This window comes from Poecilia mexicana, unplaced genomic scaffold, assembly GCF_051168715.1.
Source record: "Poecilia mexicana isolate PSO_F unplaced genomic scaffold, ASM5116871v1 scaffold_22, whole genome shotgun sequence".
NCBI lineage: Eukaryota > Metazoa > Chordata > Actinopteri > Cyprinodontiformes > Poeciliidae > Poecilia > Poecilia mexicana.
Genome location: NW_028263391.1, coordinates 13,837,521 through 13,859,137, shown reverse-complemented (window position 1 = coordinate 13,859,137; position 21,617 = coordinate 13,837,521). Strand labels below are relative to the sequence as shown.

Sequence of the window (21,617 nt, the reverse complement as noted above, 5' to 3'; positions counted from 1 at the left end):
GAAAAATAGCTGCAAATTAATCAGACAGGAAGGAGAGAATCTGCGAACAATACATTTATGTTTAGATCTGGACTTTAACTGGGCCATTTAACATATGAATATGCTTTATAAAAACATCACCCCCACCTCCAAAAGAAAAAAAACAAAAAAAACAAAAAACATAGCTTCAGTTGCATGCTATTCACATGCTGGATGGTTAACTTCTGAAAGGTTTTGTTCCAAAATATGTTTTAAGTCAAAATGCTTAATTTTGATGTCATCTGAGCACAAAACACAGCTATTATTCCACGTTAGCTGTGTGTTCCCTTCATGAGTTAATGAAACTGCAAACAAATGGTCCTATAGCTCATTCTCAGGTTTTCCATGTAGGCAAGACAGATGCAGCTAACATAGTTAGTAGCTGACCGGTCGATAGACTCTCCTGCCGTTCTCTGTTCCTCCTTTAGATTTACAGTGTCCCTTTACTCCCTTATGGCTGCTTCTGTTGGTGGTAATTAGCTCCTCCAGTTGTTAGAAAGACTAACGGGTGCTTCATGACATGACCAAAGCTTTAGATATTGTTTTAGAACTTCAGCTATAAACTTCTCCACAACTTTATGCCTTTTCAGACACACCTGTCTGATGTGTTCATTGGTCTTCATCATGCAGTTTATTGTGGTATATCCTCTTACAAAAGTCTCAGCCCTTCATGGAAAAGCTGTATTTCCACTTAGAAAAAAAAAATCCACTTGTGGGGCGGGCATAATACCTGATTGAGTGACATTTAAAGACATTGAGTTGACTTTTATTTTGGGGTATCAAAGTTAGGAGTTATTTCAAATTGCACACCACACTTATCATATTTCTATTTATAAAAATAGTCCAAAACCATCTGGTCCTTTTCACAGTTTAAACCCCTTTTGTATCAGTAAGAACATAACATCCAAATAAAATATTTAGAAACTTATTTATTTTACCATCGAAGCAAAATGTACAGATAAGCCATGGGAATACATTTGCAATGGACTGTGTTTTGTCTAAAAGTGAACAGAAAAAAAAATGATGTTGGCCAAATACTAAATTGAGGGCTGTCGAAAGTTCTCTATGAAAGTATTATGAGATTGAAATAAGAGTGGGACAAACCCCAAATATTGCTCAACGCTGCCTGTCAGAGTCGCCCCTTGCTGGCAGAAATACATATTAATGACTCTTAATACAGAGAAAAAACAATGTAACTAAATTAAGTGTAAATACTTGTGGTCAATTTGCCTGTGGTTGTGTCCTTCGTAATGCAAGGTGAAGAGGCTCTTCACTGTAAATTCACCGTCTCCAACTTGCCAGCTTTGCACTTAGAAAGGCCATTATGTGTATTCAAAGCCACAAAATAATGGCGTGTGTCATGTGTGAATGCATTTGGGGAAGAACTAATCGAGTTGTGATGTGTCAGCCGGCTTTTGTGGATGTGTGTGTGTGCGTGTGTGTGTGTGTGTGGGGGGGATCCATTAGAAGCCAGATGTGATGAGAAATATGAAGTGTATGACTCATTAGTTTATGTAGATTCACATAAAGGGCAGCAAACTCGCGTGCAAGCACAAGTCAGTCTTGGAGTCTAAAAGTCTGTTAGGCTCTTTCTTGTTGTGTTCAGATAAATGGAAGGCTAAGACCTCTCACTCTGTCCGAATATTTGCCAGGGTTACTTATGTTGAGTTCTAGGTCATTTTATTATTAAAAAGGAAAGGGGGAAACAAAAGGTTGATATTTTACATCACCTACTCATCTTCAGTTTGTGTCCCAAAACAGAGGAAGTGAACAAAGCCATTCAGTCCATGTTGGCCACACTTCCAAATATTGAGCTATTGAAGAGCTGTAATTGCAACAAAGTGTGTTTAAACATGGGGCTGGCCCAAGGGAGCTAGGCACGAATGCGCACTGCACTTTTCAGTGGAGGTTGTGTATTATTTTTCCTTCGATTCTACAATAATTAGTGACCTTGAGTTGTTTTGGCACATGAAATCCAACTAAAATACGTCAAGTGTGGCTGTAGTGTGACAAAATGTGGGGAAGTTATAATCATTTGCACAGAACTGTGTAGGTCAGTCCAGCACGTAAACGAGTGGATCACAGAGGTGATCCATGTCTGTGAAACAGACACCAAACAGAACAATTGATATTCATGCTTTGAGGTAAACATGGGCATGAATGTGAATGGGAGAAATATGATGAGAAGGAGGGAGGAGGAAGGAAAAACGTGTCGATACAGGATCCTGCTGATTGCAAAAGTAAATATAAGAACGGAGGAAGACTGAGCCGGGATAAGGAAAGAGTGTGGAGCTGATGAGGAGAAGGGGAATGTAAAAAAGGAGGGAGAGCTAGGCAGCCAAGACAAATTCCTCCTCTGCTGATGAGAATGCTAATCTTCTTACCTCCCTCCCTGCTTCCTTTTTTTTTCATCCCACTCTCCTCTCCTCTTCAGTCTGTCAGAGTGTGATGTGTTCATCTCTAGTCATGTCCAGCACAGCACGGATCTCTCGCTCTCTCTTTTCTCTTTCTTGATTTCTGTCTCCTTCTCTCTGTGTCTCTCTTTCTCTCTTTGTCCCTCTTCTTCACCCTCTCTCTTTTTCTCTCTCTCTCTCAGGCCTGGCCTGGATTAGTGGCTCTATGAGTTGGATGTGGTAGTGTGTATGCATTTATAAGAGAGGATTGTGGGTTTAAGCATGCCAGTGTGCATTGTTTTTGTGCCCATGATGTGTGTTTGCAGCACTCATCAGTTGGATTCGCTGGTGGAATTGAGGACACCTCCACACCTTGTCCCGCACATCTGCTCTCACACAAACTAATGTGCGCACACTGAACCATCGGGGTGTGAAGAAAGCATGACTGCATGGTGATTTGATAGAAAGCTCTGCATTAGAGCTGCTTGCCTCCTAAATGAATGCGTCCCCTAGTGTTGTGTGTACTGCCTTGTTAGGGCCCCTAATTTGGTTAGCGGACTAATAAAGCTGGGAAGCTGGGATGCACGAAGCTCCAGCTTTGCTGTTGAACCATTAGTGGAGCAGGATTCCTGCAGAAGTTTTCTTTCTTACTGGTGCTTAAGAATGCTCATGTTCTCCAAGGAGGGGAGGGGAGCTCCTACTTCTCTGTCGAATACAGGCTGTGTCTTTCCTTAAGTTACGTGAAAAGACATTTAGATATGTGTGTGCACGTGTCCTTTGGCACCTTAAAACCATATTTATAGATGATAAACCTAATCTGGTTTATCCTTTGAATGGACCCTTTGGTAATTACTAGACTAGCTGTCCAGCATTTATTGCCCTCATTTTAAGTGGTTAAAACATCTTCAAAAACAGCTTAGTTGCAAAAAATCTAATTAAAGTTAAATAAGAAGGGGAGTATTGAATCAAATCTGTGTAAGTAGTCTTGAAATGATGACTCACTAAAGATTAAATTTCACTTTATGTTTAGGTTAGAAAGCATCTCTCTGTCTCTGGTGAGTGGGTTTTACGGACATTTTAGCAGACCTCCGTGTTTTCCTACATCGGTTGAAATTTGTAGGACATTTTTTGAATACAGACCCCTGAAATAAATAAAATGTCCTAAAATTTTTTGGAATTTGGGTTGGTAGGGTTGCAATCAACTTCTTTGAGCTTTACATAATGTTAAAATGTTAGTACCTCATCACAAACATACCTGGAGTGATTCTTTGATTCATTTATACATATTTGAGTCTTTCAGCTGTGCAAAACCTCTGAATGGACAGACACTGATTTTTTTTTTTTTTTTTTTTTGTCTGAAACGGTACTAAATGTAACAAGAAAGTTGCTGTATTGGCAACAGCGGGGTGACTATTAGTAACTGCAAATGTACAGACATGACAGTCAAACCTCTCTCAAAGCAGAGAAAAAGAGGACAGTCGTTGATTTTTAGACCTTTTCTGAGGTAGATAAGATCGGTGCATAAGATCGGGTTCACATGCAAGTATCGGCCTATCACCGATCTCCCAAATTTAAGGAAATTGGGGCCGATTTATCGATGCGTCCTACTATAAATACCTGGTAAACGTAGATATTTATGCTTGACAGTGAAACCAGAACATTTGAGTCTGGAAAAGTGTACAATTTTAGTGTTCCATCTTGAAACCTTGCAGTCCAACTTAACAACTGACAAATGTCTACCATTTCCTGTTTTCTGCACCTGTACAATTCTTCTTCCTTTAATCCCTCTTGCTTTATTCCCTTCCTTTTCTCCTCTCTCCTTCTCCATGGGCCGCTCACCATCTCCCCCCTCTGTCCTCCCTAGCTGAAATAATGAGAATGTACCAGGGAACAGTGTGGTGACGGACCGATCGATGATCTTTGCTCCAGCAGCCAGGGATGGGAGAGAAAGAGGGAGGGCTGGAGAACTGGGAGAGGGAGAAGGATGAGAATAAAAACCTGCAGACAGTCAGGGAGCAAAGAAAAATGGAGTCGTGTGGTTCTGCTTTTTGGAATTGTTAGATGCATCACAAGTTTTAGGGAAAGATATTATCCAAAGCCAGTCTGCTGCATTAATTGGATTCTGTTTTTCAAGAAAAGCCCTACGAAGCAATTTACTTTATAAATCAGAGGGTTTGAAGCATTTTGGCTTTCATTAAATTCACCATCATTGTTTTTATTTGAAATCTATCTGGAAAAAATATCCAGGGACAAGCATGTCATCCTGTTTGAGAAACCTCAAATGCTCCAGTTTAATCGGCCTTCACTGCGCTACTTAATTTCTACACCAAGTCACGTTTGAAAAATAAATGACATAATACATTCCAGTGATCCTCAACCAACCTACACAGCTTTGATTCAATTCTTCACACTAATCAGTTTTAAGCGTTCTCAGAGCTCAGCAGATCTTTTCCAAAATAAATGGTCTTGTGTGTAAATCACCTCCAGCAAAGCAAAAAACTACCTCAATCTCGTTAACGCACACAAATTTAGAGGAAACTATTGATTAATGAAAATTTCCTGCAGCGCTGGTCTCCACCTACCACACATCATTTATTTGAAAGACCAATGGGAATCCATTGCAGGTTTGATAAAAGGTAACTAAATCATTACTAAACCAGGAGGAATAAAATCAGTCTCTTCACTACTAACATTAAACTTTTTGTCTCTTTCAAAACCAATACTAGCTCACAATGAAGTAGCAAAAACCTTTCAAAGTATTTTTGAGTCTTGAATTTGGAGTATAGTTCACAGAATAGAGAAAAAAAAACCTAGCCTGAGTAAGAGCTTTTCGCAAACTCCACAGGCTTACCTTGAAAAAACCTGGAAGAAAAGCACTAAGAAAACACTAAAAAAAACTTTCTGAATGTCCTCAAGTATTCAGTTCATCAGAGTTGAGTTTTCTGCCTGGAAGGTGGAAGCTTTCAAAGGGGAGGTCTTCTAAAAAAGGTCAATGCTACAAAATGTGTGTTATTCAAAGTCAAGGTTGTAGAACTACAAAAGTGAAGAGGAATCCCCCGCAAGTTTATTAAAATTGAAGAGCTTTATAGATGAGCTATGAGTGAAAGATAAGCCATAGCAAAAACAGAATTGAAGAGGTTCTGCTTTAAATTAGTTGTAAAATAGTTATGAAGTAAAATAGTTAAAAAAAGATACATATTCTGTAACAGAAAAAGTGATCATGAAGGCTGAAGTTTCTCTTCTTTCAAATAGAAGTCCTTTTTTTATATGAAAAATCAATAAACTTTATGTGTTAGTGAGCATTTTTCCTCAGTAAACATATGCTGGCGGACGTCTTTTTGAAAAAAAAAGAAAAAAAAGAAAAAAGGAAGCTATAATTAGGTGAATTATGTGAGTTAAATAAAGTACACCGATCACAAATCTGCTGCCCACTGAAGGTGCGCGGTTTCTATAGTTCTTAATTAAATCCTCTTATTACTGGTAACTTTTAAAAGACCAAGGCGGCGAATAAACTTCTCCTGGTATGACATTTTGACAATATGAAATCTGTGAATAAAAGTACCACAATATTATGTTTTAATACTAACATTTCAACAGAAATGCATATGATCTAACTCATTTTATTTAAAATAGAAATGCAACATTTATTTTAGTTGCTTAGAAACAGAACAGAAAACTTCTGTTTCTAAGGCGTGTGATTTGAAAAGTTTTAAACTAAAAATGGTGTGACAGTTAAAGCAGTATTGAAACCACATGAACAAATCTTTTGCTTTTATTAGCATCGGCTGAACAATGAAATACAGCGTCCAAAAGTAAACCTTAAAATGGTTCCTTTAGGAATATATTTTAATCTTGATTAAGGCGGAGAGAAAAAGCTTCTTATTATTCTGACTGAATGCACTGTTCCTGCTGAACTTGTCACATGTATTTAAGTGAAACTTCCATGGATGCTCTGACAAGTTAATAAAGGTCTTCCGGTGTGCTGCAGGTCTCCAGCACTGCCACCCTCGAGGGTAAAGGTCAGCTGAAGTTCACCTCTGGCAAATGGAGCCCCCACCACAACTGCAGCCAGCTCGCCACGGCAAACGACACGACCATCCGAGGCTGGGATCTTCGCACTATGAGGTGAGCTCCATTACCGGAGGCGAGTCTGAAAATGTAAAACTCCTATAAAGCCTTATGCCTTACACGTATTTGTTTGACTTTATTTCAAATACTTCAATTATTTATTGTCTAGGGAAAGACAAGTTGCAATGTTTTATTGCAAACACCACGTGACTCTTACGGTTTCTTTCTATCAACTGTCTCACTATAAAGTTTATGGAATTTGCTCGATTTAGCAAATGAAACATCAAAGTTTGGTTTAGTGACCTTGATGTTGAAAATCTCGCAGCATAACACTCTTAATTCCTTGCCACTCAGTGTTGAGCCATGATTTCTTACACAGGAGCCGTCCGCTATCACCTGACTTAAAGCCAGTTGGATGTTTGAGTCGGATACTTTTAAATCTGACAGAAATGAGTCATTTAAGTGTCGTGTAAGTTAAATTGTCAGAGCTTAATGGTTTCAGAAGGTATTTACATGGCTTTACAAGACGTTTCAGTGCTGCACACAGAAATGTGTTTTTAATTATACTCGTCATGCTGAGCATGTTTTAGAACAACTTTCTTTTCAAATAATTAGAATTTCTTATGCAAACAAAAGTGCTTAATTTTAAATCTATATGCTTTGTTTGACATTTTTGTCCCAGTTTAAGCCAACAATCAGTAATAACTTAAGAAGTACTTCAATAATTTTGCTATGTACTAGTTCAGTTTTAGTCAAGGTATTTTGATTGTCACTTCATATTTTCTAAATGAAGGATGAAACTGTGTTTAGGTTGGCCAGAAGTCTATTGAAAAATTGCAAAAAAATGTCCAAAAATACAATCAGTATTAAAATTACAATCAACAACTCAGTTAAAAAAAAAAACAACATACAGTTGAATGTATTGGTAGGGGATTTATTTTTTTCTGAAAATTCAATAAAAATATTCAAATAAAAATAACAAAACTATCAAAGATGCATAATAAAGAATTAACAGACGTTGATAAATCTATTTAAAATGACACATTAAGGTAGAAATGAAATCAGTACTGTTGACCAAAACAGCAGTTTTAAAGAAATGTTTACTTTCTGCGTGTTATAATGCTTAGCAGTGTTATTGACTGTGGGAAGAAAGCCTTTCTAAATGTTAAGAACTTTAAATTTCCCTGGTGTGAAAATATGACGTGATCTATGGCTGCTCGATAATGGAAAAAAAAAATGCTCACAATTATTTTGTTTTGTCCCAAAATCATTATTATTTAAAACCATTACTCAATGAGTTTGGAAGACAAATGAGACAAATATCTGAGTACGTTGCCTTGAAAAGGTTCTTCTGTCTTCCTGTCTTGACTGTTTTCATGCCTGATTGACTGAAACATCTCTGATTAGACCACATTTGTGCATTTTGCTCAGACATTCAGTTTTAGCTTTGCTCATCTCTGCCATGTACTTCACTGTTCTTCTTAGCATCACGTTCAACATGCATGATGTAAATATGTCTGTATTATTTTACAGCCTCTAAACATTTTTGTTCAGATGAGATTTGGAAAGTAGGAGAAGACAAGTAGTAAATAACTACTTTAAATTACACTAAATAAACACATCATTTTGGACAACAAATGAAGTGGGAGTGGTGTAACCGTAATGTTCCTGCTTGACATGGAGCATGTGTAGTACCACACATTAACCTTGTAACTGCAGGTTATCAGCAGCACACCTCACAACCCCTCGTTGTGTGTCTGCATTGCAAGTGTATGCTTTGTTTGTGTGCTCTGAGTTTCTTAGCTACTTGATGAGGGAGGTCAGCGTGTGTGTACGTGTGGGCTGTGCTAGAAGAATAATAATCACCTCGCTATTGATCGTCGTGATAACAGCAAAGTGCCAAAGAGATTGAGAGGGGAGCTTCGTGAGGGAGTATGGGGGGGAGGGGGGGAAAGTGAGAATGTATTTACAAGATGCGTATCACAGGGCTAGATAAGATAGTTGAATCATTGATTTCACTCCACTCCCTATAACAAATTAAAGAGTTCCTGCACACTCTGTTTATGCTGCTTTCTCCAGCTGATTTAACCATTTTCACAAAGGGAAGGAATAGGTGAAGTGTAACGCTTAGACCCTAGACTCATATTTGGGATTATAAAGGACTATGAAAACGTATATTTTCCTATGGGACATCTTCAACCAGTAGAGGGAGTAACATCTGCTTCCACCTTTTTCTAACAGTACAGTTATTGGAAGAAAGTGGATCCATGAAAAAATCTGAATTTAAACACATATGGACATACATAAATATTAAACTAATTGTATATACTGGATAATATAGATGTATTATCATTAAGTTGTAGATTTTTTTTTTCTCTGTGTCTCAGTCAAATGAAGCAGAGAACATTTGACTGGAGATGCTGTCTAATGTAGCTTATTTTCATTATCTTGACGTTACCAGGACCAACCAATAGTGGTCTTGTGACAAAACTACAGATGATGTCTTCAGAAAGGTGATGGCCTCTTCTCTCTAAACAGAGCATGATTTAGATTTGGAAATTTACATTTGAATGAACCATTAATCAGACAGAAATGAATGTGTAGCCAGCAGCGCATTTAGAGAAAAAGTAAAACAAATGCATCAGGTGTCACTGAGAAACGGCAGTAATAAGCACACGGTGGATGTAATCATGAACGAGTCGAAAAACCGGTCAAAACTAATTTAGCTATAGTCTTTTAAATGTAAAAATCTAAACTTTCTTTCATAATGAATCCTGAAATTAAGCAAGCTAGCTGATATTGGTGGAAAATATTTGAAAATTTCCTAAAAGAAAAAAAAAAAGTTTTGAAAAGCTAAAACCATGAAATCCCCAAATATTTGAGTAGCTTTAGGTGATGTTTGGGTTCTGAATAAAAGGTCTGTGGTTTCTATGGTTTCCTTGCCATTTGTTTGTGAGAAAGATTAACTGATTAAATCTCTGTCGCTGTTTGACTCTCTTAGTCCAAGGTTTTAGACAAACACAGATTGCAACCAAGGGCACCATATTATACGTGTGTGTGTGTGTGTGTGTGTGTGCATGTTCACGCATGCACACTGGCGCACAAGTGTGAAGTGGTTGCAAGAGTAAGGCTTGCAAGTGTGAATGAGTAGCGAGACGCGTTTGCCTGTCTGAGTGAGTGACCTGCTTGTGACAAGTGTTTGCTCTTTGCTGTAGGTACCTCCCTGTATCTCTGTGTGTGTTTGGTTTTAGCAACCTGGTTGTCAGCGTGGGAGTCGGTGTGTTTTTGTGTGTGTGTTTGGTGCCCAGTTGGCGTGGCAGCTGTATGATGGCAGGCTCTCAGCACGCTCCAATGCCTCCTCAGATGACCTTTGAGGTGTTCCTTCACACCTGCAAATGCAACAAAAAAGCAGATATAGGAGACACACACACACACACACACACACACACACACACACACACATACACACACCTCTGCAGTTGGACACACTCCGACCTGTGGCTTGTCACTGACTTTGCCAGCCCAAATCTGGCTGCCATGTTCAGTAACAGGCACAGCGAGTGCAGCCCAGGAGTATGAGATGCCTTATCTAAGTTATCTAACACCCTGGAGAGGAACAGACTGTCTCCCAGTCACACACAAAAAAAACAAAGATAACACTTCTTATAAAACATATATAGATCCTGTTCTACTTTGTACTGATGTAATATGCAACATTATGTAAATTATGAACTACTCCGCTCCAATACTGGGGACAGAAAGTGGTGTTTAATAGAAAGCCGTGACACATTTTCACTTCTGCATGATGCCTCAGTGTACTCTGGCTGTTACATTATTCAGGGGACTGCTCCCAGTTGTAAAGAGCTGCAGTTCAGACTTTTTTTCTGTTTTTTATTTCAATGCCGTTTTTAGATGTTATAGTGGCATTTCATTAATAAATGTTCCTTTGATATGTTCATATTGTCATAAGTTACATATTTTTTGTAACCAAACAAATAATTAAAAAGTAAAACGAAAAATCGATGTAGAAAATCTACCCATCTTGTGACTGAAATTTTACATTAAACTAAATGTTATGAAGGTTACTTCATGATAAATTAATAATTTTGATTTCAAATTTCTTTCTGCATCCAAACTTTGTCTGCCACTACATTTTTGTTATCCTAAATGTGCACAGAAACTAAAGGGACAGTGTTATGTAAAATTGACTTTTCCATCATGCTATTATGTTATTCTCTTATCAAAAATAAAATAATAATAATACCTGAAGTGGTGCTTTCATCTGTTCATGGATATAGTGGCCTTTTAGTTTTGACCAAAAGGTGTTGCATTTTGGATCTTGAAACAGCAGCTTTTTAATTTAACATTTTTAAAGGTAAATAAATGTATAGTTGTAGAATTCACTCTTGTCTGATTTGATGAGGATCCTCCTCTCTAACCTACAGGCCTCAGGGTATCCACAAATGGGGCAATTTCTACTTTCTCTCTTACTTATTTTTTCAGAAACTTAAATTGTCTCAGTGGAGAGAAGGTTGGAAAATAAATTGAGCCAAAAAGTATTAATAATAGATCCCTTTGTCTTTCTGTGCTTGTGCAACAGACAGAGAAGTTTGTAGCTGGCGTGCTATTTCACCGCATTTTCCTGAGTTCCCTTTTAGACTCCAAGTTTGCAGTGAGGGGATGAAGCGGTCGCACAGACACACTGAGCTGTGTAATGGCTGTCAAGCCTGCAGCCTTGCCATGCACTGCAGCCAGATGCATACTGAATAGCAGAGCAATGTTGCAGAGAAGTATGGATTTTACTCCTGTCCTCTGCTGCGCATTTGTGTGTGTAAAGAGAGACAGTAAGCCTATTGAGCGAAAAAGAGGCTGAAATGATTGATGGATGTGCTATTTGTTCTCTCACATCCCAGGTTAAACGCCAGCTTTCTATTGGTGGAAAGACGAGGAGTCGGAGTTAAAACTCCAGACAGAAAACGCTGTCGTCTCCTTTCTTTTGCGTTATTCAGCCAACCTTCCTTTTAAAAATCTCATATGTCAAAATTTAAACCGGGTCATTATGCTGAAGACACAAGCTGTTTTGTTTAGAACAGTAGATTTCCATATGCCACTGTTGATTTGAGGGCGACCTTTTGAACCCAGCTGGTGTCAAGCTGATCATCTGTGACCTTTTCATGTCCCTGCTCCCTGTCAGAAGACACGGCACCATACTGCGTCTCTCGGAGCAGTGTGGTCAAGACTTCATTTAGTGTCTTAAAATAAGTAAATTAAATTACAGGAAATACTTTTGGATTTATCAACACAACATTGTTGTGTTGTCAGTATTTTCTATTCTTATTTTCCTACTGTTATGGCTAAGTGGAAAATTTTAAAATGGTTGATTCTTGATTAAAAGAAAAATAGGGATTATTTGTTTTGTAAACACAGCAGTTTTTTTTTCTTGCTTTTTTAAAGAACAAAAACAAAAAAAAAAAACATCTTTTAAAGAGGCCATATGTCATTTTGTGCCAGAAAGGCAGGACTTCCACATGATTCAGGTAACCATGTGCATATTGAACTATGAAGATGTGCACATGCTTGATGCTGTTTTTGGGCCAACTGTGTCAACATTTTCCTTCATTTTAAATGATAAATGCGGTTGTATTTTTTATTTTTAGCTTTATTTCATATTGTAATGTTATTCCCTCATCAGAAACATACTTGGAGTATTGCCTGGATTCTTTCATGCATGTTTGAGAAATCCTTGAATCTCCCATGGTGCCTAAACACTTTTTCATACTAAACTCCCCCTTAGCTCCCTACAGACTAGTGGCAGCAGCAATGAACAATCACCCGATCTACTGAGCTTCTCATGCAAACTATTTTTCAGTCCAACACTCCTAAGAACAATTGTAAACAATCTAAGGGAAACATATTATTGCGATGATGTGCTGAAGGCAGTGTCGGCAAAAGCACTCTGCCTTCGGCCCAATTTCTGTCTCTTTAAGTCAGACAAGGCGTCAAATTACAAAGTCAAATTTCTTTTAAGTTATGTTTTGTACTTGCATAATTTTTATAACAGCTAAATGTAACATAGTTATTTGATTGTGCTATAAAATGGCACTATGTGCCTGGAAATTAGATAAGACTGCCGTTTTGCCTAATCTGTGAACATTCATAAACTCCAGTCCAGTAAGTGGCCATAATGCTCCGTGTGGGATAGTTTATTTGACTGGGAATGTTTGTCACCATGTCTTCTTGCAGCCCGAATGTCAAACCACTAGAGGATACAATATTATTATATACTCTATCATTTTGTTTGTCTAATAAGAAATTTACTCAAAATTAAATGGTGGTTGTTGTTTATTGGTGGCTGATTTGAAAGTGATGAGATATATGACCAGGCACGCACAATAATAAATATTAACACATTGTGGTTTGATGAATTTGGATTTGGATCCATTTTGAGTCCAATATAGCCAATTTCATTCAAACCTACTGGTGTAAACGGAGGGAAACATAGTGATTGAAAGCTCAATATGTCCATGTGCACTGTGATTACTGTTTCCATGGATACCTTACCACGTGTCATACTGATTCCGCAAAGTTACATGAGAGGCAGAGCCGCCCACAGCACACCTCAAAGCATCCCTCTGTTCCAGTTTCAAACTGGTTAGTCTTCATAAAAAATTTAAAAAGTAAAATAAAATCACAAGCAGAACTGAGCTTGTACTTTTTCTCTTTTATCTAACTAGTTAATGATCGTCTGTTGTTGTCCTTGAAAGGAAAACAAGCGCCTGCAGTACTGTGAAATAATTAGCCAGACACAAGATTTGCCGATTGCGGCAGGTAACCTTACACTTAATCCAAAAGGCTTAAAGAAACACCGCCTACTAAGCATTTTGCATACAGATACTCTAAATCAAAGATCATGCATGGTGGCAAAGATGGTTTAGATTGTCTTGGAAATTTACGGTGATTAATTTTTCAGAAAACCTTGCTCTGAGTACTTATAAGGTACTGTCCAAAGATTTTGAGCTGTCCCCGATTTATTTATTTTTGTCTTTGAAGCAGCCAGACTTTGTTTTTGTAACTCTCTCAAGTGGATCAGATTCTGTGGGTATTCCGGAAATCATGGACACCACATGCAACAGCAGACAGGTCTGTATCCAAGAGCAGCTCCCTGCCTCTGACTCTCTCAATCAGCTCTGACTAGCCAGCAGCAATTAGCAAATACCTGGTGTATCTACTGAGCCTATTATACAAACCACTTAAGAGCTGAAGAACTCATTATACTGCTCCATTAATGGAAAAGCTATCAGTCAAATACTCAACAAATGTTGCATTTATGACAGAGTGACAAGAACAAAGCCATTGTTTAAAAATAAAGCCGTACAAAGCTTAATTTTCAGGACTGAGCTAACAACTGGATTAAATGAGATCAAAAATAGCACTTTGAACTGTCTTGTTGCCAAAATATGCCATGCATGACTTGACCCTAAACATTTAGCCATTGCTATGATGGAATGGTTAATTTGAGGTAAATTTATGTATTAGCATGGCTGAGTTAATGTCCACGTCTAATACTAAAACTGAGAATTTGAGGCAATACTTAAACATTTACTATGCTCTCCATCCAATTTGGCTGAGCCTAGAACTGGGCAAATATGTGTCTCTGTATGGGCAAACGTTTCCTAAAATGGTGGAGGTGTAGCTGTAGCTTGTGTAAGTCTGTCTCATGAAATCAAAATATTAAGTGATTTGGTGAAGAAGCCAATGAAGGCATTGCTCTCTGCATAGTAAGGTTACAGGACCTTAATTGAAAATGAGAGAAAAATCAGCCACATTACAAAAAAGTTCATTTTCCGTGTGATCTGTCATGAAGAACATGGCCAATGATGACCACGTTTTGATTCTTGTTTATAAAATTTAATAAAATGAGTAGCAATCTTAGACTTTTTTTCACAGCATATTCTGTTTGATATATTGATATCTCTCTTTAATGGGCAGACTCTGCCTATCTTGCCTTCCCTCCTTCAACCTGTTTGCCCACCTTTCTTTTCTTGTTTCCATCCATCTTTCACTGCTGGCTCCATCTCAAAGCCAGGCTTTAATTTTGATCAGCGATGAAATGATTGCCCACCTCTTTCAATTCTTCTTTTCTCATGCCCTGCCCCCCCTCCACCTCCAAATTGTTGTCATAGAAACAGAGGAGTGTGTGTGTGTGAGAGAGAGAGAGAAAGAGAGTGAGAGATATTGTGTGCTACCACAAGCATCTGTGTTCCAGTCGATTCCCTCAGTGGAGAGATTTATCACCCAGACTAAGTTAGGAGGTTGTGTGTGATGGCCAAATGTGTGCTTCCCTGTCTCCCTTTGTAGTTTCCTGTGTGCACACCTTTATCATCTTCTCTATTTACACACAGGAACAGTATGTGAGGATGTGTGTTTTCCCTATTTTCTATTTTATATATATTTTTTTTTATCTGCTTGCGCCCAACAGTGTGTGTAATAGGTCCCCTGTCCCCTCATCAGTCCCCCATCACACACTCTCTAGCTGGCTGGATGACTTTAGATTGAGTGTTTGGTGGCTTAGGCCGACCACAACTCTAATCCTCTGCACTCAAACAAACGTAAACACACACACTTGCACACATATATAAGGTCCCAGGTCTCTCCACTATTAGCCAGGGCCAAGGGAGTTTATGCATGTTTCAGAATGACTGTGTGTGAGCGTGCATGTTTGGAGGGGGATTGCTCAGAGACACAAGAAGGGGGAACTAGCGAAACTAACCCAATTTCCTGCTCCATTTCCTTTTCACGCGGCGGCTGCGTCCCATTCCACAGCGGGCCAGGCTGAACACCAGCCACCCTACAGCCCGAGGTCACGCCTTTTACCTCTGAGCCACACGCCAGAGAGTAGGGGGTGGGGGTTGGGGGCTCGGTTTAAATAAATCATGGGGCCCCAGCTCAAAATTACACACGAAATTGCTATTTTGAGTGAAACTGAAGTTCACTAAAAGTTTCAAGTCGACTCAGATCAGAATGCTGCGATTTGATAGGAGCAACTTTGAAATATTTATATGTCCCGTGTTTTTTCTCATCAATGAGAATCCCATCCTTAAGGACATGTAAAGTAATATATTTGCTGCAGTTAAGTTAGTAATACCAAAATGTTTTGATATACTAAATCTTAGAATGATGGGCAGATTTATTTTTTTTTACTTTTGAGGTGAAAGTAAAGATTTAACTCAAGCACTGCTGTTAATTTATTCATTTATTTAGTTTCATTTTCTGAGAGCACTGATGTCCCTTTGTGATACAGACCCATGCAAGTAAAACAGGACCGTAGCAAGGAATAGTCTACAAGCAGGTTGTGTCCAGTTCAACACGACCCTTTAAGGTTCATTCACGGCAGATTTAAAATCTGTGAAAAAGCACTCAGTTTTAAAGCACTTTATGTATAAAAAAATAATTCCTTTACAAATACATCGGACACAGTTTTTGCAATTGTCTGCTGTTAACTGAGAAGGAATGCAGTGTACCTGTTCTGTAGCTAAGCAAGTAGGAAATCGGTACAAGACAAACCAGTACAATTAACATCAGATCATATATGTATAAATGAATATGGTCAATTTTGTTAGAAAATATCAGATTAAAGCAGATTAAGGATGGCAGCAATCAGCCTGTAACTGTGGAAAGTAATGAGAAATGGCAAATGACAATGATTTGGCAAGTTGGTGGAGCTAGTTTAACAAAACTATTCTAGCCAGTCTTGAATTTGTGAAGTAGAAGTTGTTTCACAGTAGAAAGGTGCCTGAAAGATGAAGGTCATACCTCCCAATTTGAGCAATATTTTTCCCTGAAAATATTGCTCAAGACAAGTAGAGGGAAAGTCTTTAGATTCTACTGTCAGCATACTCAATGTCACTAATTTTATATGCAAACCGGCCGGCGTGTGTAACACAATTGTTTGCTGTATGTGATACAAACTGATCAAGTTGATCAAGCTGCAAAAAGCATCTCAATCTGTTCTTACATTTAGAAGTCAATTCCTTTTTTCATATGTGAAGCTTTTAAATCCTTAAAAAGTTCTAAAAAAAAAAAAAAATCAAAAACATATCAGTGGTCCAAAAGAAAATAGATGAACTGAAAACCAAAGCCAAATAATAATGTAGGGCCAAATGCTTTGTCAAGGCTCTGTACATAATGTAACTCTTATGGGACTTTAGTTGTACATTGGTTCATGGTCTTTGCTGTCTCTGCTCAGAACAGCAGAAGAAAGCAAGAACAGCAAAAACTGTTGGTCAGAGAAAAGAACAAACTGCTAGTTAATTAGATCTGGAACTCTGCCTTCACCATAAAGGCAGCGCGAGTGTGTAGAAAAATCGCTGCTTGTTTTCTTTAACACCATTTCCTCTGCAGGCTAGCCTTGAAAAGCAAAGCTCTGCATGGTTTTTGCTCAGCAGAGTGGAAAGCCTCAGTGTTATGGCCCAGTTGGGTGCCAGCAGTAGCTAGCCAGCAAGCTAGTCACCCCGCTGCTTGCGTTAGGCAATTAACATGCTAATTAAAAATCTCATTAAAATAAGGGAGGTATAAGAGAATGACCTGAGGCAGACCGCTGGGCTTCATTTAGGTCAGGAAGACTCAGGGGTTTTCAGGGACTGTGTGTGTATTTAAATATGAGTGTGTTCATGCTGGCTGTGCTCCTGGACCATTGCTTCGCTGTTTGCCTGTTAGATAGAAAACGTCAGATAACGAGGAAAACTCAACTGGAAGCACACGTTGTTCTTTGGGCTCAGAGAGAGATCATGTCTGGGACTTAGGCTGTTCAAAAGGCTGTACATCAGATTCATACCGATAAGCATTTGACAAAAGAGCTTTATGTTGTTGTTTTTTTTTCCTTTCTTTTGATAGAAATGCTTCTGAACACAATGTGTGGCTGAGCTGCTTAGTATTTCATTGGTGTCTGAACACAAGTCATTAGGGTTGCTGTTAATTACACCTTTTTTGTGGGGGTTACATTTATTGCCTTGTTGTTTTTTCATTATTTATTTATTTATTTTTATTTTGAAAAAAAAAAAAAAAAAACTTTCTCAGTTTTGAACCTCACAAAAGAAAGTGATAAAGTTTCGCTTTTGAGGTATAAAGTGTAGAAAGTGCCTCGTCCAAAATGACAAAAAAAAAGAAGCTAAAATCTAAATATATTTATACATTTACAAATAACGTTTTTAGAATGTTGCATCTTATTATTATTGTGTACTTACTATGCCTTATTTATGAATTTTTATTGTCTGAATTTTATCTTTTTAGCTGTTAAAACATCTATGCCATGAAATCGGAATAAAACAAGAAGAAGGAAGATTAGTCTTCAGGTTAACAGAGGCAAGCCGCGTAGTAGTCAAACATACACCAAAAGCCAAAAGCAAAGCAGAGAGACGACTTCTAATACCAGAGTACATTTAAAAGCTTGAAAACACCTTAAAGCTGTTTATTCCTGGCTCGTCAGCAGCCCCCATGTTTGTCTCTGCAGCTTTTTATGGATGGCACTTTGCTGCCATCCATTACGGAGCGCCAAACCTCCGTTTACTGTCGCCTAACTTCAAAACTTTAGAGCATTTTATAAAGCCGCAATGATTTTAATTATGCAGACAGGAGGTGCTCTGCAGACGTACACATCTTTGCAGAAACACTGTTGTGACTTTTTTCACAAAGAGAAGAAAATTAACAGATGAAATCATAAAAATGACATGGTTGATAAAGAAATGGGTGTAAACAGATTTTTATGCACAAATCTACAAATTATGTCAGTAGATCCCAGCCGTCTTAATGCCATTCATCTCCGTCGGATTAGGTCTTATAAACTTCTAATCCCATTATATAAAAAGTTTGGATCTTTTTGGAAATTCAAAGTAATACACAGTCCAAGTTACTTTCAGTTTTATTAAAGTTAAATTCAAGGGAGATTGTGTTTTGCCTCATTAGATCCACTTAATTTATTGTAAATCCAACTTACCATTTTGCCTCATTATTTATTACATAAAAACAAAATTGTAAACCTTCTGTATAAAAAATGAATTCTATGATTCAAATGGGCTTTAGAATCGCTTTTGGTCTCTTCTGTTTTCTCCAGTAGCCCTGTGGTTAATTTAGCTTCAGATTTTAATACATATTGCTGATATATTATTTTCAGAGAAACAACTAGAAAGCTATTCCAAATGAATCATACTTAAAGAGTCTAATATGAAGTTCTGCGTTTATTCCAATTTCATTCAGAATTGCACCCTGATCTTCGAGTTAATAGGTCTGTATTTAGATTTAAGGCACTTTTTCCTCTGGATACTCTTTCTCACCGAAAAATGATTGGTTTCAAATTGACTAATACTTTTAAGGCCTTCTCAGGTGGATTCGCAGGGTCACTGCTGATGCCTTCACACACTGACATTGTCCACATTTCTCTTCGGAGAAGCAAATGGACAATATTTCTTTTATGGAGGTAGTCACAATGTTGCTGATTACTAATTAACGTGTCTGATCAGCAGCATATTGCTGCTACTTACTCCTCTTCTATAAAAACCAACAGAAAGGGTGCACTTAGCTTCTCTATTTGCACCTTCTCCAATCCGGCTTTGTATTTGCTTAATAATCACTTGCATTGAATCTATTGCCATTTTCACTCTTTAGGTTGGAATATAATCATTTTAGAATTGAGTAAAAAAAAAAAAAAGAGAGAACGAGAGTGTAGTTTCTTTTTGCACGATCTGCATATGCATGAATATTTCCCTATTTAAATTTAAAAGGGTGTTAGGAAGTCCCAGTTGTCACTGTTTCAAGAAAGTCGATTTGAGATGGCAGCCAACTTATAATTGTGTGTATCTACATAAAAAATGCAGTCAAATCAACATATTCATCACAGCAGTGACAAACCACAACAAAGGCTTTTTATTCAGCCTTTAGAAACTGTAACAAGCTTGTAACCATTTTACCATTTTACATTTTAAAGTGTATTAACACTTTAGGAAAGTAACGCATTTGCTAAGAAACATTTAATTGGGAAAAATCAGCACTGAGCAGTCCAAAATCCTCAAATGGACGTATAAATGTGTTAAAATAGCTTCTTGATTATTGATCCAGAGGCTCCCTTTGTTTAGAAGCATGACAGTTTTTTTTTTTTTTTTCACTTGCTCTTTGCAGTCTGTTACATGGTGTAACCTTCAGTACGTTTGTTTGCTGAAATCAAATCCCTGCCGAGTCTGGGAATGAGCTCGATGAGAGTCAAGCTTTTGTGCAAAAACTTTAAGAAGTTAAATCACAGAGTGGAGGTGATTCTCATAAAAAAAAAGTAATCTTATCAGTGCAGATTTTAAGATTAGTGTTCATATGCACTTGTTGCAGCTCTTGAAACGAACAATATACGTAGAGATGCAACGGAAGGTGAAAAGAGAGCCAAATACATAGTAGAATATTCAGAGAAAGAATATCTGAGAAACTTACAGGGAGATAACAGTAGGACTCAGAGAGATAAATAGAACCCCATTAAGCAGAACATCTTTTCCTTTATCATGTCACTCTGTCTGAAACTCAAGGCTGTTCACTTATGAGTCTTGCCTCCATCATTTACCGCTGCCCAGCGTCGGCTTCGTTTTTGCGTCTGGCCTTCACTGAACACAGACAGACACAGAAAAGCTTTGATTAACCTTAGGAATGCTCTGACTTGTTTGTTGTTTGCTTATATCGTCTTCTCTCTCTGTGCCAGTTCCGCTTTGTGCTTCACTTCTTCATCTTTTTTTTTCATGCCTTGCATCTCCTGCCTCATCTCTAATCACTTCTTTTTTTTGATCTTCTTTCATCCAGTCAGATCTACTGTATAGAGAATGCCCACGGTCAGCTGGTGCGTGACCTGGACTTCAATCCCAACCGGCAGTACTACCTGGCCAGTTGCGGAGACGACTGCAAGGTCAAGTTCTGGGACGTCCGTAATGTCCAGGAGCCCGTAAAAACCTTGGAGGAGCACTCACACTGGTGGGTAGAACACAAGGGGGAAATCCTTGGAGGTCCTTGAACGGGAGATAATTAATTCCCATATTGGTTGAAAGTTGCTTTGTAAGTCAACTATGCACACAGGCAAATTCATTACCTTTTTAAATTAAGAGAAGAGATGGGATTTAACTGTATATGCTCTGATCTTTGGCATTCTTATACAAGTCATTATGGATGTATTTCATCTCCGTTGTCTTCTCTTGACAAGAGATTCAGAGTCTTGCAAAAACATTGCATCCTTAATGGTGGCGTATTTCACTTTCAGCTGCATTCCTTAAAGTGGGGTGCAGGTCAGTTTTTCATTGCTATTTCTATACATTTTAAGGAAATTGGGTGTTATGACTACAATAAATATCTACAAGCAGGAGCTCATTTAGTTGTTTTGGCTTGATCGTGGGTCCTATTGGATCATATTTTATAAGAGTAAATTGACCCATACTGAATTGGAACAAAAATAAATGGATATGGTACTGTCAGTATTAAAAATGATACACATTAAAATGTTATGTGAAACCTGAGCATTTTTTATAAGCGTTTATCTTTATAATTCAAAATAATGCCTTACTACGAAGAAAAATAAACAATGGTTTAGGTGCAATCTACTTACCGCTAAGAAATGAAGTTCAACTCATTTTATTTCTGCAGCACCAACATAAAGAAAATGAACAAGTCATTTCAATTCTGTCACACATGATCCTAGTTATCAAAAGGTGCACTTAGTTCAGTTCATTACTCAAATTATTTTAATACGTTTTCTATCTAAGGAAAGCCAGCAGATTGCATCGAGTCATTGACTTGCAGCATTTCCTCCACCTGGATGGACATGTACTGAAAACAGACAGTCTCTTGCTTGTGTCGTTTACAACAATCCCACAGTTTGAGAATACATGTAGTGACAGTGGAGACAAAACTAAACCCCCTCCCTTAATAAGAAGAAACCTCCAGCATAACCTGGCTCGGTACAAGCGGTCCATCTGCCACGACCGACTGGGAGTTTGAGAAGACAGAGCAGAATGCACAAAAAAGAAGCAGGAGAACTGATTTAGGAGTACTTCATATGGTATTAAAAAAGCAAAAAGTTAATAGCAAAATAGAGAGGACGCTTAGTTGGTGGCATTATTT

General features: G+C 38.0%; 1 protein-coding gene across 1 annotated transcript in view; it reads left to right on the top strand.

The window, feature by feature from the left end:
* The window catches only part of eipr1 (EARP complex and GARP complex interacting protein 1), a 49,766-nt gene that overhangs the window by 22,916 nt on the left and 5,233 nt on the right, over positions 1 to 21,617 (top strand). Inside the window, exons 6-7 of the mRNA XM_014987437.2 lie at positions 6,400 to 6,536; positions 20,310 to 20,477. Coding sequence (XP_014842923.1) covers positions 6,400 to 6,536; positions 20,310 to 20,477 — 305 coding nt within the window. The remainder of the gene's footprint in view (positions 1 to 6,399; positions 6,537 to 20,309; positions 20,478 to 21,617) is intronic.